General features: G+C 42.1%; 1 protein-coding gene across 1 annotated transcript in view; it reads left to right on the forward strand.

The window, feature by feature from the left end:
* The window catches only part of ORMDL1 (ORMDL sphingolipid biosynthesis regulator 1), a 31,945-nt gene extending 13,904 nt beyond the window's left edge, over positions 1-18,041 (forward strand). The window contains exon 4 of the mRNA XM_069983527.1: positions 12,865-18,041. Within this exon, the coding sequence (XP_069839628.1) occupies positions 12,865-13,000 (136 nt within the window). The 3' untranslated portion in view covers positions 13,001-18,041. The remainder of the gene's footprint in view (positions 1-12,864) is intronic.
* Positions 18,042-19,309: the final 1,268 nt, after the last annotated feature.

A 19,309-nucleotide genomic window follows, 5' to 3' on the forward strand; every position in this document is an offset into this window, starting at 1 on the left:
GATCCCCCGACCTGCTGCCACCGCCGGGAGGTAATTTATTCTGATGCGCCTGCCGTTAAAAGGCGTACGCATCGGAATAAAGCCCATTAGTGGCCGCCTTTGATAACGCCAGCGCGTCTGGCGAAACTAGTCAGGCTACGTTAGGCATGTCCTTTTAATATAGTTAGCGTCTTGATATTTCAGATCGATTACTACTATACAAACACTGGTGAGAACACCAGCCTCCGTCCTCTTACCAGTATTAGCGCTGATTCTTGCTGACAAAATGTTAATTTCATTAGACCGTGGAATACATGTATCCCGGTATCTCTCTATATAGATGTATCTAACTGAACTTTAAAATATACCAGCACTGGCAGCGCAAATGAATTAACATTTACCATATGAGGTTTCAGCATCGCTTGCTGTATAGCACATCAGGCTGACAGCTAGAGGTGCACTTCCTAGTTTAGGACTACTAAATACATCCTAGCGCAAGTTGCGCTCTCACCCTATGCAATCTTGGTGAACACATGCACATTTTTGTTGAAGCTCCTTCTAGCGGTATTTTTTGCCTGCCTATATGAGTATAAGCAATATAAGACTGGCCGGCGGTCTCACGACTCATCTAGGTAGCTTCAACTCTGAAACAGGGAACACTCGCAATTTCCCTTGTTCCGAGTCTGTCCTGTACCGACACATTTGTGCCTAATAGCGCTGCCTTGAGTCTTTATTAGTGGCTGTCCACACAACAAAATACATTACTATACGACTCCGGTGCATAAATGCACGGCTTATTTGTATACTGACTTAGTGTGAACAGCACCTATTGACTCACTTATAGCAAATTATACTGGTTAATCTGCAAATCAATTGACGCTTCTATTTTTAAAATATAGCACTGTAAATATGACCACTAATTGTTTCTGTAAGTATTAAATGCATATCAATAAAAGTTAATTTTTAGTCCCATTGGGAAACTGGTAATTGTTGCTCCGCAACACTATTTTGTGAAAAGGCAGCTTGGCGGTCACTAAGGGGTTAATGAGTCACTGTCGTATTTTTTATTTTTTTGCAGAAATCAATAGTCCAGGCGATTTTAAGAAGCTTTGTAATTTGGTTTATTAGCCAAATATGCCATTATCTGCATTTAAAAATCCTTTTCCCAGGTCCCCCCTCCTCTCCTTTTTTCCATCCACTGCAAAAAATCAGAAAATTGTGACTTGTTGCATGAGTCACACTCTGTCTGTTCCTATAGAGCGGGGAGGGGGGAGGAGGGAGTTAGCCAGCAGCAGAAAGCAGATAACAGGATTACAGGCAAGGAGCTGGGTGAACGCTGTAATCAGAGCTCAGAGAGGTCAGTGCTGACTGTCAGAGGAGATAGAGGGTGAGGTATTTGTAGATTAACTCTTTGTTGTCCTGTTTTGGTCTTTTATTTAGCTCTCTCCATAGGAGAACAATGAAGACGGGGGGGAGAGCTTCAAACTGCTTTTCCATGATAAAAATGCATTTTTCGGCCAATAAACCCAATTACAAAGTTTCTTAAAATCGCCTGGACTATTGATTTCTGCAAAAAAAAAATTCACGACAGTGACACTTTAAATAGAAGAGTATAATTTAAAGAGTCACTGTCGTATTTTTTATTTTTTTTGGTAGAAATCAATAGTCCAGGCGATCTTAAAATGACACTGTCACCCCCTTTGTGCATTCTGACATCTCTACACAGGTGTAAAGGGTAAATTTAGCGGTTTTCATACATTATCTTTTATCAACTGCAGATTGTGTTAAGTGGGAGGGGCCTCGCGGCATTAGCGCCACTTAGCCCCACCCCCTCGTCGGCCATTGGAACAGGCTGGCCTAAACGGTGGTGTTGTGGGCTAAGTGGCGCTAATGCTGCGAGGCCCCGCCCACTTATCACAATCTGCAGTTGATAGAAGATCACTTTTTACTTAAACAAGCACCATGACATATGATATAAAATAAGGTATGAAAACTGCTAAATTTACCCTTTACACCTGTGTAGAGATGTCAGAAGAGGGTGACAGTGGCACTTTAAGAAACTTTGTAATTGGGTTTATTAGGCCATAAATATGCCATTATCTGCATTCAAAAAGACTTTTCACAGGTCCCCCTTCTTTTCCATTCACTGAAAAATATCAGGAAATTGTGACTTGTTGCATCAGACACAACCCTGTCTGTGTTATGGAGAGGGGGGAGGAGGGAGATGATCGGCAGCAGAGAACAAAGGATTACACAGCCGGGAGCTCCATGAAAGCCGTATTCAGAGGTCAGGGAGGTCAGTGCTGACTGTCAGAGGAGATAGCCAGTGATGTAGCTGTAAATTAACTCTTTGTTGTCCTGTTTTGGTGCCTCATCTCCCTCCACCCCTCCTCTCTCCATACACAATGATGAAGACAAGGGGGAAGAGCTTCAAACTGCCTTTTCGTGATAAAAATGCATTTTTCGGCTAATAAACCCAATTACAAAGTTTCTTAAAATCGCCTGTACTATTGATTTCTGCAGAAAAAAAAGGTAAACGACAGTGACACTTTAACCCTTTAACCCCTTAAGGACCGGGCCTGAAATGGCCTTAAGGACCGGAGCAAATTTTATGAATTTGACCAGTGTCACTTTATTCATTAATAACTTCGGGATGCTTTTACCTATCCGGCTGATTCTGAGATTGTTTTCTCGTGACATATTGTACTTCACATTTCTTGTAAATTGGAGTCGATACTTATAACGAATCTTTATGAAAAAACCCAAAATAGCGTGAAAAATTGTGAAAAAATGCATTTTTCCAACTTTAAAACTTTTCTGCTTATACAGAAAATGGTTATACCACATAAATTATATATTAAATAGCATTAGCAACATGTCTACTTTATGTTGGCGGCATTTATTAAACTATATTTCATTTTTTTTAGACAATAGGAAGCTTAAAACATTAGCAGCAAATTTCCAAATTTTCAGTAAAATTTCAAAATCAGATATTTTTAGGGAACTGTTCAGGTTTAAAGTGTATTTGAGGGGACTGTGTGTTAGAAAGCCTCACGAAGCACCCCATTTCAGAAACTGCACCCCCTAAACTCTGCAAAAGCACATCCAGAAAGTTTTTTAACCCTTTAGGGGAGTCACAGAAATAAAAGCTAAGTGTGTAAGAAATTTGAAAATTTTAATTTTCTGTGCAGAGATTTTATTGTAATCCAATATTTTTCATAATTATAAACCTATTACCAGAGAAATGCACCCCAATATTGATTGCCCCATTTCTGCAGTTTATAGAAATACCCCATATGTGGCCCTATTGCGCTATTTGACGCAACCACAAGCCTCAGATATAAGGGAGCGCCTAGTGAATTTCAATGGCTCCGTTATTTTTGGTCATTTTTGACTGTACCACTTCAGGTTGGCAGAGGCTCTGGGGTGCCAAAACCTAAAAAACACCCCTAAAGGGACACCATTTAGAAAACTACACCCCTCAAGGAATGTAACAAGGGGTGCGGTGAGCATCTGGACCCCACAGGTGCTTCACAGATTTTCCAAACAATATGGCTTGAAAAAAGACTAAAGTATTTTTTACACTAAAATGTTGTTCTAGCCTTCAATTTTTCATTTTCACAAAGGGATAAAAGGAAAAAAAAAACACAAAACATGTAGCACAGTTTCTCCCGAGTACGGAAATACCCCACATGTGGACATAAAGTGCCAAGCGGGCGCAGGACGAGCCTCCAAAGGGAAGGAGCGCCAATTGGCTTTTGGAAGCTGGATTTCACTGGAATGGATTTCAAGGGCCATGTCGCATTTACAGAGCCCTCGTGCTGCCAAGACACTGGAAACCCCCCACAAGTGACCCCATTCTGGAAACTACACCCCTCAAGGAATCTAACAAGGGGTGCAGTGAGCATATGGACCCCACTGGTGACGGGCACAAATGTGGAAAAATGTGACGTGAAAGTGAAAATTTTCATTTTTTCACTTTCATGGCACAAATGTGCCCGTCATCCAGGGGTCCATATCCTCACTGCACCCCTTGTTAGATTCCTTGAGGGGTGTAGTTTCCAGAATGGGGTCACTTGTGGGGGGTTTACAGTGTTTTGGCAGCACAAGGGCTCTGTAAATGCGACATGGCGTTCATCATCCATTCTAGCCAAATCCAACCTCTAAAATCCAAATGGCGCTCCTTCCCTTGGGAGGCTTGCCCTGCACCCACATGGCGCTTTATGTCCACACGTGGGGTATTTACGGACTCGGGGGAAATTGCTCTACACATTTTGTGTGTTTTTTTCTCTTTTAACCCCTTGTGAAAATGATAAATTCAAGGCTAGACCAACATTATAGTGTAAAAAATTTAATATTTCATTTTCACGCCACATTGTTCCACATTTGTGCCCGTCACCAGTGGGGTCCATATGCTGACTACACCCCTTGTTACATTCCTTGAGGGGTGTAGTTTCCATAATAGGGTCACTTGTGGGGGGTTTAACTGTCTTGGCAACACAGGGGCCTTTTGAATGCAACATGGCCCCTCGAAATCCATTCCATCCAAATCCAGCCTTCAAAAACCAAATGGCGCACCTTCCCTTTGGAGGCTTACCCTGCACCCGCATGGCGCTTTATGTCCACATGTGGGGTATTTCCGTACTCAGGGGAAATTGCTCTACACATTGTGTTTTTTTTTATCTTTTAACCCCTTGTGAAAATGAAAAAATCAAGACAAGATCAATGATTTAGAGTAAAAATTTTAAAAAAATTACACTAAATGTTGGTCTAGCCTTGATTTTTTTCCATTTCCACAAGGGGTTAAAAAAGAAAATGAACACAAAACGTGTAGGGTAGTTTCCCCTGAGTACGAAAATACCCCACATGTGGACATAATTTGCCATATGGGCACAGGGCAAGTCACCAAAAGGACAGAGCGCCATTTAGAGGCTGGAATGGGGGATGGAGGCCATGTCGCAATTACAAAGCTCCTGTGCTGCCAGAACAGTAGAAACCCCCGACAAGTGACCCCATTCTGGAAACTACACCCCATAAGGAATCTAACAAGGGGTGCAGTGAGCATATGGACCCCACTAGTGATGGGCACATGTGTAGGACATGTGCCGTGAAAATAAAAAATACCATTTTTTTCATTTTCACGTCCCAAATGTGGCCGTCACCAGGGGGCCATATACCCGCTGCCCCACTTGTTAGATTCCTTATGGGGTGTAGTTTCCAGAATGGGGTCACTTGTGGGGGGTTTCTACTGTCCTGGCCGCACAGAGGCTTTGTAATTGCATCATGGCCTCCTCTAATGGGAATGGCAGCCATACCTACTTAGCTGGGGAAAAGGGACAATTCTAATTTATTTGGGGGTATTAGGCCAATTATTAGTTTATAAGGTTGGAAATGACAGGTGTCCATCAAATTCAACCTGTGTTGATCCAGAGGAAGGCAAAAACCCCTCGTGAGGCAGACGACAGTAGCCTCATCACAGGGGAAAAATTCCTTCCCGACTCCATAATGGCGATCAGAATAATCCCTGGATCAACGTGACCCCTGAAATAGGAATAAGGGACAGAATTTAGATAATGTAGAACCCCAATGACGTGTAGTACGCCTTGGAGCGATCCAGTATGTAGAGGCCGGGGGGATCAGGACAGGTGTCACACTGGTAAATGGTGTCCTTCCTGATCCCCCTGTTACCCCACACTCTGCACTTCTTCTGGGGTCTCCTGTTCTCCAGTGTGTGGGACGTCACCTGGAAAATGTTGTCCTGGTGCGATACGGGGTCCTTCATATCCAGAAGCGCTGGGTCCGCTCCATGGCTGCTAAATATTAGGGCGCTATTACTATTTCTGATATGTTCGGATCGTGCCGCAAGCTACAGTAGCTCAGGCAGCGAGGGACCAGAAGAGGGGGTGCTGGTATAAAAGTTATCCCCGTACGGGTGGTGGTGACCTTTATCCAGCAGTGGGAAGATCAGTTCCCGGACGATCTCCCCACTAACTCCGAGGATGGGGGGGGGGGGCATCTGGCGGCTGGATTCGGGTGTCCCTTCCTTCATACACTCTAAGGGTACGTGCACACTGCGGAATCGCGAAGGATAACCCTTTGTGCATTCCGCAGTTGGCACCCGCCGGCGGACTGATGCAGGCGCACGTCTCCGTCCGTGTCGTAGACTCCATTCTATGCACGGGCGGATTCCGCTCTGCGTCCAACGTGTTGATGGAATGATGGATAATGGAATCCGCCCATGCATAGGATAGAGTCTATGACACAGGCGGAGACGCGCCCCTGCATCAGTCCGCCGGCGGGTGCCAGCTGCGGAATGCACGAAGGGTTATCCTTCGCCATTCCGCAGTGTGCACGTACCCTAAATCTGTAAGTGTACCCTGAGGTACTCTCACAGAGTTTGTAGAATTTCACGCCATACCGTCATCTCTTATTGGGACGGTACTGGCGGAAAAGACGTGTCTGGGGGGCAGCGTACGCTACGCTACTCCCAGACACGTCACTGGATGATGAGGAGGATGAGGATGAATGGAGGAAAGAAGGATCCCCCCAATTCATCCTCACTGGCTGTTTCGGTGTCGGAGGCAATAATAATGTATGCGTCCGACACCGAAAACACCCTGGGGGCCATCTTTATATGGGGATTGGTATATGGGGTATGTAGTGGTGTAGTGTAAAACTTTATTCAATGTAGTGTGGTGTAATGTAGTGTTTTTTTACGTGTTTTTTACAGTAAGTATACAAAAAAAACCTACGCCAAAAATGGTGTTGCTGATGAATGCCGCACTTATGTTCGGCACTTATAAGCAGACCGTGGCAGTAGGATATAAAAAAAAAACACCCTACGCCAAAAAGGAGGAGTTGCTGATTAGCAGCGCACTTTCGTGCGATGCTGATCAACACTCAGCGGCGATAGGGTGCGGAAAATAGAAAAAAAAAAAATTGGGAAAAAATTTTTTTTTTTACTACATTCTGAACATCCCTGTAGTGGCTGATACGTGTATTACACTTATCAGCCGCTAGGGGGCAGCAGAGCGCAAGATCCGAAAATAGACGACGCTGGAGCCGGAAAAATACGAAAATAGACGACGCTGGAGCCGGAAACAGCCGATCGGGACTCACGGAAGAAGCCGAAGTCCCGACAAGAGGAAGTGGACGCCGGGAACCCGGAAGACGCCGATCAGGACCCCGGGACAGGTGAGTAATGTACAAATACCTGCTCCGGACCCCTCAGCTACCTAGCTGAGGGGTCCGGAGCAGGTATTTATTACTTGTGGGGACTTTGATCGCCGTGAACGGCCGGCCGGCTGGCCGGCCGTTCACGGCGATCGGGACGGTGGTACCGTGACCACCATTACTTTTTACAGTAATGGCGGTCGGTGCCGTCCTCGGACAGCACCGATCGCCATTTTTTTCCGGGTCATCGGGCCACCGATGGCCCGGAAAGGTTCCGATCGCCGCTATGGGCTTATCAGCCAATAGCGGCGATCGTCGGCATGGGGGGGGTTAACAACCCTCCATGCCGACAGGGAGAGATGGCCTGCTATGTATTATAGCAGGCTATCTCCCCCGATCGGGACCCGGCCGGCCGCGGCGCCCGTTTAAAGGGATGACGTACCGGCACGTCATGGGTCCTTAAGTGACAGTGATCCATGACGTGCCGGTACGTCATGGGTCCTTAAGAGGTTAAGGACCAGGCCCAAAATGACCCAGTGGACCGCGCAAATTTAGATCTTTGCATTTTTGTTTTACCATCCGCCCCTTCTAAGAGCTCTAGCACTTTCAGTTTTCTATCTACAAGGCCATGTAAGGGGCTGTTTGTTACAGGAATAGTTGTACTTTGAAACTGCGTCTTTCATTTTACCGTAACATGTATGATGGAATCCCAAATATATTATTTATGAAGATATAAATAGCTGAAAACGTAAAAAAATGCAATATGGTAATGTTTGGGGGGTTCCTGTGTCTACGTAATGCACTATATGGTAAAAGCGACATGATACCATTATTCTATAGGTCAGTCCGAACACAACCATATGCAGGTTTACACAGATTCTCTAATGTTATATATATTATTATTATTATTATTTTTTTTTAATGAAATCCTTTTTTTTGCCAATTAATTATAAATAAAATGGGCCTATTGTGACGCTTTTAACAGTTTTTTATTTTTTCACCTACAGAGCTGTATGTGGTGTCATTTTTCCGCCATGATCTCTAGTTTTTATTAATACCATATTTGTGAAGATCGGACGTTTTAATCACTTTTTTTTATATATATATATATATATATATATATATATGTAACATAAAATCGGTAATCCGCGCACTTTTTCCCCTCTTTTCGGCTACGCCGTTTACCCCTCGCAACGACGCTTGTTATATTTTAATAGATTGGACAAGAGACCTCCCCCTGTCACTTACACTTAAACGCCGTTCCGCGATCACGGCGTTTAAGGAGTTAATGGCACGCTGCAGCGCGATTGCTACAGCGTGTCATTAACGGTGAGGTGTCGGCTGCTGATTGCAGCCTGCCCCCACCTGCTATGAAGCGTGCTCCGCTCCGGAGCGCGTTCATAGCTCAGGACATACCGGTACGTCCAGGGTCGTCTGGGCACAGACTTCCAGGACGTACCGGTACGTCCTAGTTCGTCTAGGGGTTAAGCCCACAATCGACCCTATGCCTCCCCATGTCATGAAAAACAAAAACCTGCATGCTTAAAGAGGACCTGTCACCCTCCCGCTAGAGCCCCTCATAGAGCGCCGCTGAGATGAGTCCGACGCTCATAGAGAATGAATAGAGGGTTGGAGTCACCATTCATTCTCTATGAGTATCGGACTCATCTCAGCGGTGTGATCAAGTAAGTATGAGGGGCTCTAGCGGGGGGTTGGGAGCTGTCACCCCAGCACCGGGGGTGACAGGTCCTCTTTAAAGTATAACTTACAAACAACTTTGCATAAATCAATAGTACAAGTAAATATAAAAAAGTGTGTAATAGATTTTATAAGACAAAAGAGCTTTCTTCTTTTCCCTGTTCTATTTCCGCCCTCCCTTTTTATTTGTTCATTATCAAGGCCAAGTTGTCCACAGCAGAGATGAGCAGAGTAAAGACTGGTTTGCACTGCCATTTATAGGTAATGGAGGGGGGAGGGGCTGAGGGGGATGAGTGAGCAGGAGACAGACAGACTTTATGGCCAGGTAAGACACTGGATTCATAGACTGTTAACCCCTTGCCTCTTCAGCCTGTTTTGGCCCTAATGCCCAGGGTCTATTTTTCAAATCTGACCTGTATCACTTTATGTAGTTAAAACTCTGCGGTGCTTTTAACTATCGCAGTTTTTTGTAAAAATCACATTTTCGCAAAAATTTGAAAAAGTTAAAAAAAAAAATATTTTCAAAACTCTTTTCCTAAGAAAGATAGTCATGCCACATGAACTTATTATTAATGCAACATCTACAAGATGTCTAACATCTATAAGGGGAGAAGAGGGAAGAGGGGGACCATCTATAAGGAGGGAAGAGGGGGACCATCTATAAGAGGGGGGCCATCTATAAGGGGGGAAGAGGGGGACCATCTATAAGGGGGGAAGAGGAGGACCATCTCCTATAGGATTAGCACCCTCCTCTCCTGACATCCTCTGTGCTGCTGTGACCTCCCCTATAAGATCAGCACCCTTCTCTCCTGACATCCTCTGTGCTGCTGGGACCTCTCCTAAAGATCATCTCCTGATATCCTCTGTGCTGCTGGGACCTCTCCTATAGGATAAGCACCCTACTCTCCTGACATCCTCTGTGCAACAAGGGACCAAACATTGTTTATTGGGGCCAGCAGGGAGGGGAGGCAGGCAGGCAGTGTTTATTGGGGGGGAGCAGTAGTGGATTATAATGTGGGCGGATTGACCGGGGGGTTGGGGGGGGCCAGGTTGGGTGGACAGCCCGGGGCCCGTGGTACATTTAATCCGCCACTGTTTAGGTGTTTGGCTGAAATTTATGCAAGTTAGAGGGAAAATTTAAAATGTTCATTTTTTTTGGCAGATATTCTATTTTAATAAATTTTTTCCTCTTACACAGCAAATACTAACAGAGAAATGGAACTCACTATTTTTTCACCCTTATTCCATATGCCCATATGTGGCCGCAGTGCGTCACCTGACTCAACCGAAGGCCTCAGATGTGAGAGACCTGGTGAATTTTTGGGACTTTTTTTATTTCAGTTTTTTTTTTAGCCATTATACCATGTCACAGAGGCCTTGCGGGGCCATTGTGTAAGACAAGTTGACATTTCCATCTGTACCATTCTGGGGGACATGTGACACCCTAATCATTATTTATTACATTTTTTATGAGTTGGTATGAATAAAAAACACAATTTAGCAGCAGTTTTTCACCATTTTTTTTATACGCCATTTACTATACGTTACATATGACATGTTATCGTTATTCGTCAGGTCGGTACGATTACAGCTATATCCATTTTATATAGCTTTTGTTATAGTTGGTATAGTATGGCATTTATACTATAAAAACTTTGTGACTTGCATATTGTAAGAGCAGCAATATTTAAATTTTTTCGTCAATGGAGTTATGTTAGGACTTTTTATTTGTGGCATAAGCTGACTTTTTTTAGTGGTACACCTTTTGGGCACATGTGACATTTTGATAGCTTTTTATCTATATTTTTTAGGGGGTAGGATTAACAAAAAATTGTCATTATGATTAGTTTTTTATTTTTTTTTGGGAGCGTTAATCGGGCGGAATAATTAGTGTAACAGGTTAATAGGGTCATTACGGAAGCGGCGATACCAAATATATGTATCTCATTTATAGGGGATCATTTATAAAGGGGGATGTGGAATGTGTATATCTATCTATTTATTTAATTTATTAATTTTTATTTATTTATTTGTGTATTTATGCATGTATGTATGTGTGTTTCACTTTACAGGTGCCTCTATAATACATTACAGCACATGATCAGTGATGTAATGTATTAAAGAATGAATGAGCTGTAAGAAGGGGTGGTCGGAGGGAGCGGATCTCCCTCTTGCTGCTCCATAGACACGGCGGTCTCCCTGACCGCGGTGTCCATGGGGTTAACTGCCCATATGACACAGCCTCCTCCCGCTGCCCGATCGCTGTTAGTGACAGAGGGGGAGGCAGGGAGAAAATGACGTTGCGGGATGTACCTGCATCCCATGACGTTCCTGGAACGTTATATTGCGGCAAGGGGTTGGAGAAGTCCAGCGAAAATGTTTATTAAAGTATTATATTGTCCCCCAAAAAATTATACAAATCACCTATATACACTTATTATGGGAAATGCGCATAAAGTGCTTTTTACCCTGCTCTTACTACTGCATCAAGGCTTCACTTTCTGGATAAAACGATGATGTCGCGACCCGACTCCCAGAGCTGTGCGGGCTGTGGCTGCTGGAGAGGATGATGGCAGAAGGACACTTAGGGCCCCCGGCACTGGAGGGACACTGAGCATCCCTCTGCCATCATCCTCTCCAGCAGCCACATCCCGCACAGCTCTGGGAGTTGGGCCAAGACATCATATTATCTAGGAAGTGAAGCCTTAATGCAGGAGTAAGTGCAGGGAAAAAAGCACATTATGTGCATTTCCCGTAATGAGTGTATATTGGTGATTTATATAACTTTTGGGGGGCAATATAATAATAACAATTTTCGCCGGACTTCTCCTTTAAGAGCTGGTCTGGAAACTTTTAAAGGTTTGCGACAATGAGGTAAGATTACAGGATCCTTTTAGTGTGTATATAGTGTATAGGAGGCAACACATTGGCTAGTCTGCATCCACACTGCAGCTAAGCATAGGTAAAGCAGACACCCAGATGGAGTTTGCAGGGTAGTAAGCAGGGGTGAAATGGCATATACTTGTGGTAGATAGGCCAGATATAGTCATTCTCCTCATATACTTACACAGGACCTCTTTAAGGGAACCTGTCAGCCGTGATACCATGGCGGAGCCCGGCATACGTAACCCTCCCTAGGAGTCACACTGCTGGATTCTGTCCCTGGGCGGACACAATCGTGGCCCGAAGCTGAGCGAGAGCGTTATGCAAAGCAGTGGAGATGGGTCTTTCGTCCATAGAAAATGACTGGGGTTGGGCGGGCTTCGCCACGGCATCCCGGCTAACAGGTCCTCTTTATTCTGAAAAGTCAAAAGAAATGACTGTTACACTTTTAAGAGTCACTATTGTTATAACTTTAAAACTCTAAATCAACAGTATACGTTAATTAAAGCAAATTTGCAATATACAGTGGGTTTTTTTTCTTGTCATTTTTTTTCATGCTGTAAAACAAAGACGAACTTACCAGAAATCCAGGTCCAGTCTCCTGAAGGCAGATTTTCTGACTTGTGCCAGTACAGAGAGTCACAGCTCAGTGTGTCAATCAGTCACATGACTGCCAGCTCTCTGTGAGGGTTCAGATGACCTGGGAAACAAAAGACTTCCTGTTTTCTGACTCTTTTTTTTCTCTGTCAGTCATAAAACAGGAAGTGCCGTGTTTTCCATGATAAGGAAAAGAAAATAATGAATGTAAATAGCAATCTTGCTTTATATCACATCTACCGTTGATTTAGATTTTGAACGTTGTAATGACAGTGACAATTTAACTCACCTGTTGCTGCTATGATTTCTTCCGGCCTCAACTCCTGTGTTATTCTTGCCTTCTCACATTGTAATTGGCTGGAAGATATGACAGCTGTAGTGCTGGGGGTGCGGTAAGGTAAGTATGCTGGCATTTGTTTTTATGGCAACGTAGGCTGAGCTCTATATTTTTCATGGAAAACCTCTTTTAGTTGCTTTGACTTCCTGATGTTTAATATTAAAACTATCTTTTTGTTTTCTTTGTTCCTATAACAGGTACTTCCTGACAAGTTTCTATACAAAGTATGATCCCACTCATTTCTTCATCAACACGGCTTCTCTTCTCAGTGTTCTAATTCCCAAATTACCTCAGCTGCATGGAGTCAGAATCTTTGGCATTAATAAATACTGAACAGGAATTCAGCAGAATCTATTATTTTGAGCGCACAACTTACTGGCTCTGGCTGTTTCTGGTAGAGGAAGAGATAGCCAGCTAGACCATTTTAACAGTTTATACAGTAAATTTCTAACTGTCCCTTCTTTTTAAGCTGTCGGAATCCACACAGACTTAAAGAAGGTACCTCTGCCAGAATCCTCTGAGAGCAGGAGGTCCTATGTAAAGGTTAGCCTTTGCAGGCTGGGCTGGCCCAGCTATGACCCGAAGTTTGCAATGCACAAATAAGACTGACAAGAAAGGTGGAAATTGCACAGTGAATATGGATGATCAGATCGTAAACACCATCTATTGAGGACAAACCATATATCACTTTTTTAATCATTAAATGATCAGGTGTAGTCATCCGGTCTGTAACCAGCAACAGCATTCACTAGCTGACATAATGGTGTGCAGCATGCTGTGTTGATAATGATATGCACTAGTCTTTTTTTTTTTTTTCTTTTTTTCATTAGTTCATTAATACCTGCATGATCCTCTGTTTAACATGTTGGTTGAACTTACTTTGAATAGTCATTCATCTGTTCTCTATAGGCATCTCTTGGCAAACAGTACCATTATTAGACATCCTTCAATGTTATAGATATTTGATATCTTTGGGCTTGTATAATTTAATTTAAGGTAAGTTTGCTTGCTTTATTTTCTGTGTTTGTGAATCAATCAGGCAGTGCATTGAAAAGTTCTAAGCGGTGGCATAATTTTGTAGTGTCTTGTTTTATGAAGAATGTAGAAGTGTGGTGTTATTTTATTTAACGTTTTATAGTGTGAATACTAGCTTTAAGCTCTGTCTTCCACCAGCAGTGTTTATAAGGCTAATAAACAATCGGTACGATACAAGTTAGATCTGTGATGCGTTTGAATAATTGAATTGATAACTATTAATAAATAGGAAGTGTTCAGCTTGGTTAAAAAGCTCCCTGTTATGTTATGTAAGAAACCATCTCTATCAGTCCCAAAGAAAAGGGCATTCAGTGTTTTTGTTTTTTGTGTTTCTTTTGTCCCAAGCTGGCTGAAGACAGGTTATTTATACCAGTCTTTGATTCTTTGAATGGGGGCTATAGTTAGCAGCGGTCGGAATTCTTGTTTTTGGATCTGTGGATAGTCTACCCCCACTATTTTAATATTTCCCCACCTTGCAGCAAAAGCTAGTCTGTTAATATTAATTAACAAGGGTGTTGCTAATAAATATAATGTCCTTACATTTTATAGGAAGTTCCCTCAAACCAATGATTGTAATGCGTTTACACAGTGCAAGTCTTCAGACCATTTCACATTTCGTTATGTTGCGCCCTTGGGCTAAAATATATATAATCATGTTTGTCCCCATTATTCTGCACTCACTACCTCATAATGAGAAAGGGGAAAAAAGAATGTTAGAAATCTCAGCTAATTTATTAAAAAGGAAAAACTAAAATATTGCATTGACCGAAGTATTCAGATGCTTTACTTAGCTGAAATTCTATTGGCAGTGATAAGAGCCTCCGGTCATCTTGGTATGATGCCATAAGGTTTGCACACCAGGATTTAGCACGGCCCTTCTTGTCTGCAGATCCTCAGGTTGGATAGGGAATATCGGGGAAGGCCATTTTCAGGTCTTTCCAGAGATGTTTGAGTTCAAGTTGAGGCTTTGGCTCGGCCACTCAAGGATATTCTCATAGTTGTCCCTAACCCGCTCCTGTGTTGTCTTGGCTGTGTACTTGGGGTCCTTGTTTTATTGTAAGGTAACCCTTCAGCCCTGTCTGAGGTCCAGAGAACACTGGATTGGTTTTCAATAACCTCTTAATGCTCTGCACCGTACACATATGGTGCACCACTCATCCTTGTGTCTGACGCCTAATCGATACTGCCACAATGCGCTTGCCAAATGCCAAATGTTTACTTTAATAAAAAATACACACAGCGTTTCATAGTGTAAAACACTTTCAATGAAGAATTATAAACAATTACAGATGAACCATAGGATTTTTACCTAGAGTTTTTGTGCAAAGAGAGGCACAGAGCTTGATCCCACAGGATATCCCAGGTTAAAAGATTGCTGCCATTCCTGGGAATCCCACAAAGGGATGATATAGCAATGCACTACCTCCTCTCCCACACACAGGCTGGGACGGCACAGATCTCAGGCAGACAATGTGTGTGTGTGTTTGTGTGTGTGTATATATAATAATATATATATATATATATATAATATATATATATATATATATATATATATAGTTACAGTCATAAAATTGCTCAACATGTTTCAAGGCTGTTCTGGCCTCTTTTCAGGAGCTTCCTCACAAGTGGTCTTTCTCAGCTTCTTAGGAAGAGGCTGGACTGGCCTTTATAATGTGTTGCACATTTTTATTTTTGATTGATATTTTTTGTTTCTATCCTTTGTTGGCCTGAGATCTGCATTATCCCAGCCTATGTGTGGGAGAGGTAGTTGTGCATTGCTAATCAGTTACTGTGGCAACCAGAGGTCTTTATTAGGCTCTTGTACCAGTCATAAGATCTGCTGATTGAGTATGCCTGAGGTGGACTTTACCAACTGATCAGTGCTATGCAATAGCATAGCACTGAATACAAGATTGCCTATAATAGTATCCTATGGGGACTTGAGCGTAATAAAAAAGAGTTTTTTTTTCTAAAATCCTAATAAAAGTTCAAATCATCCCCCTTTTCCCATTTTCCAATAAAAATGTAAACAAAAAGTAAATACAAACATATTTGGTATTACCATGTGTGAAATGGAGGTACAACATTTTTAATCCTGCATGGTAAGCGAAGTAAATTCAAAGAAGTTCCAAACCTAAATTATTTTTGGTCCCATCATACAAGAAAAAAATAATCAAAAGCAACCAAAAAGTCTTATTTAAACCAAATTGGTGCAGGCAAAATCAACATATCACAGCCCAAAAATAGGCCCTCATTAAGCTCCATAGATAGAAAAAATAGAATTGAGTGATTTTAAGCAAACTATTTTTTAAGGACATATTTTTAAAAGCAGTAAAATAAAACAAAAGTTGTATAAATTGGGTATCTTATTCATACCGATCCACAGAATACAGATAATGTCATTTTTACAAAAAAATGCACTGCATAAATAGGAAAGCCCCCAAAAGGTGCAAAAATATCAGTCCCCTTAAGGGTCTGTTGGCCACGCTGCCATAGAGCCTAGATTATGAAGTGCTGCAGTGATGGTTAAGCTTCTGGAAGTTTTTCCTATCTGCACACAGGTTTTTTGGAGCTCGGCCAGAGTGACCATTGGGTTTTAATCACCCATCTTGCCAAGGCCATCTTAAGCTCCTCTCAAAGGGGTTATCCGATGCTACAAAAACATGGCCACTTTCTTTCAGAGACAACACGACTCTTGTCTCCAGTTCAGGTGTGGTTTGCAATTAAGCTTCATTCACTTCAATGGAACTGGGCAGCAAAACCCCGCCCAAGTTGGAGATAAGAGTGGTGCTGTCTCTGGAAGAAAGTGGCCATGTTTTTGTAGCGCTTGATAACCCCTTTAATGCCTCTGCTGATGTCATGTCAGAGGATGTCTTGCATTTGCTGTCAAGAAAGATGGCACAAGAGGCCAGGCAGTACAGAATATTGGTGGTGGAGGAGGAAGAAGGAGTGATGAGGCATGCCAGAGTGTGGCACAAGCGCTACACTATAGACTCCTCTTTGACTCTTTATTACAGTAGGCAAATTCATATTGTGCAGCATAGTCACCTCTGACTAAATAGCCAAAGGTTACCTGCTCACTAGTGTACTACCACCTACTGCACACTGTCAGCACCTCAGGGCGAGTCCGGGTGCTGACAGATTCCCTTTTAAGTGAAGCAGAAACTTTGTGTACCCTTCTCCATAACTGTGCCTCCATGCAGTCCTGTTTCTGAGCTCTAGAGGCAGCTCTTTTCTCTTCATAGCTTGATTTTTGTTGTGCTATACATTGTCAGCTGTCAGACCTTGTATAATAGGGATGTGCCTTGCAAATCCAAACAACTAAATTTACCACAAGGGACCCCAAGGTGTAGAAACTTCTCAAAGATGAGCAAGAGAAACAGGAGGTCCCTATATTTCATGTGTCTTAGTAAAGGATCTGAATACCGAAGTACATGAGAAAATGTCGTTTTTGTTTTTAGTAATTGTCAAAAGTTTTTTTATTAATTTCTCATTATGGTGTATTGAGTGCAAAGATTTTTTAATTTTTTTTATTTTAGCACAAGGGCCTCAATATAACAAAACGTGATGAACAAAGTGAAAAGGACTGAAGTCTTTCCAAATACATTGGGAAGAGATGCAAGTTACTTTAAGGTTTATATAACACATGGCCATGTTATCTGTCATACATTATACTGCTTTAACCTGGCAATTATGTTGTAGTAGCTTGCATTTTGCAGGCGATTAAAATATTAGGTAGAAATTATTAATGCTCAAGAGTATACTGTATGTATATGACCACATTCTCAAAGCAGACAATCTGTCTGTGCATTGTAGCTAATACTGTAATATGTTCACCTTAGATAAGTTATTTAACTGTAATGAATAGCTATAAAGCATACATAAACCTTAATTGTAACCTGATTGTATATTAGATTGCTTGCACAATGTTGCTGTTTCTGACAAGCTATAGCAATAGAACTGCCTGCAAGATGTAAACTGTATTCCAGCTGCTGCCAAGCTGGCCTCAAGTTCACTTTTTAAGTTTGTTTTTTTTTTTCTTTTAAAGTATCATTTCTGTAGATCTGATGGGTATAAAGTAAAAAAAATTAAAGCAAACTTATAAATCATTTTGAAGGTTAGGTAAATTAAAGAAGAAATAATAACAGAATCATGTGTGCAACTAAAGCATTGTTGGTCTCCTTTTTATTCTTTTTGATGTATTTTGTTTACAAATTAAGTCTTTTCTTTATAAATACAAAACTTTAGATCATGTCCTTTTCTAGAATGAAGTTGTTCAAAAACTATTTGTATTTGCACAAATTGTAGACATACATGTTTTTACTGTTAATTCATTGTTATTACTGGTGTAAACAGTTATAGTTTTATTTTTCCCTTTTTATATTATCTCAATTGCTTTTCAGTTTACTGAATAAAATTTTTTCAACTTGATACGGGTGTGTGGAATTATTTTCAGTGCTAAATGGGGGGGGGGGGGGGGGGGGAGATGCAAGTTATATTACTCTGAGCAGATCTGACTTTCAATGGAGTGCAATTGAGAACCAAAGCAAACTTTTCTTGAAAATACAGTTTGAGAACCGGGCAGTTCGAGAACCAAGGTACCACTGTATGTATGTATGTGTAATATAGTGGAATTTTATACTCACCGTAAATTCTCTTTCCTGTAGTCCGAAGCAGCAGCACATAATGGGGAAGATTCTATCTTCCTGCAATGATAGGACAGATGGTAACAAGCAATAAACAGTTAATTGCCCCGCCTATAAGGTCCTATGCTGACCCAGCCTCCTTGTGTACTTCTAACGATCTAGGAAAACATAACCCAAAACACTCAAGGTATGCTGCATAAACTTTTATAGGGAGGGTTAGTTTGTGCTGCTGCTTCGGACTACAGGAAAGAGAATTTACGGTGAGTATAAAATTCCACTTTCCCTTACGTCCTAAGCAGCAGCACATAATGGGGATATAGCAAGATCACATAAAGGGTGGGAGAATCATACAGCAGCCATGAGAACCGGTTTACCAAGATTGGTTGCCCAGAGGTTCTAATGTCCAAAAGTATAAGAAGACCACAATGCAGTTCTGTATATCTGATCAATGGGCATGCACATCTCCTCCACCCAGGATGTACACATTGCCCTTGTGGTAAGGGCCTTAATGGATTCAGGTACTTGGACTCTCACCTCTTGGTAACACAGAGTCTGCTGTATCCATCTGGATAAAGTGGCTTTTGAGGACTTCCAATTACTGTTCCTTCCTGAAAAAGATACAGATAAAATCTTCTGACTTCTCTGGTCTCACTAAATAAACTCAAGTCTCCGCCCACAACCAGAGAGTGTCGGCACAAGGCTCCGCCCACATCCAGAGTGCGCCGTTGTAATGCTTCCTCATTGGAGGAGTTTAGGCAAAAACAGGTAACTCAATCTGCTGAGTAATGTTGGATAGGGAAGGAACCTTAAGGGTAAAAGACGAAGTCCTGAAGGATAACAAGATATGGTTCAGTGGCTCCTAATGTCTGAACATACTCCTGCGTTTAGCAGATGTTATAGCTACTAGGAAGCATACCTTGAGGGTCAGGTATTTTAATTCAAGTAAAGATAAGAACTCAAA

Source organism: Dendropsophus ebraccatus, chromosome 9, assembly GCF_027789765.1.
Source record: "Dendropsophus ebraccatus isolate aDenEbr1 chromosome 9, aDenEbr1.pat, whole genome shotgun sequence".
Classification (NCBI taxonomy): Eukaryota; Metazoa; Chordata; class Amphibia; order Anura; family Hylidae; genus Dendropsophus; species Dendropsophus ebraccatus.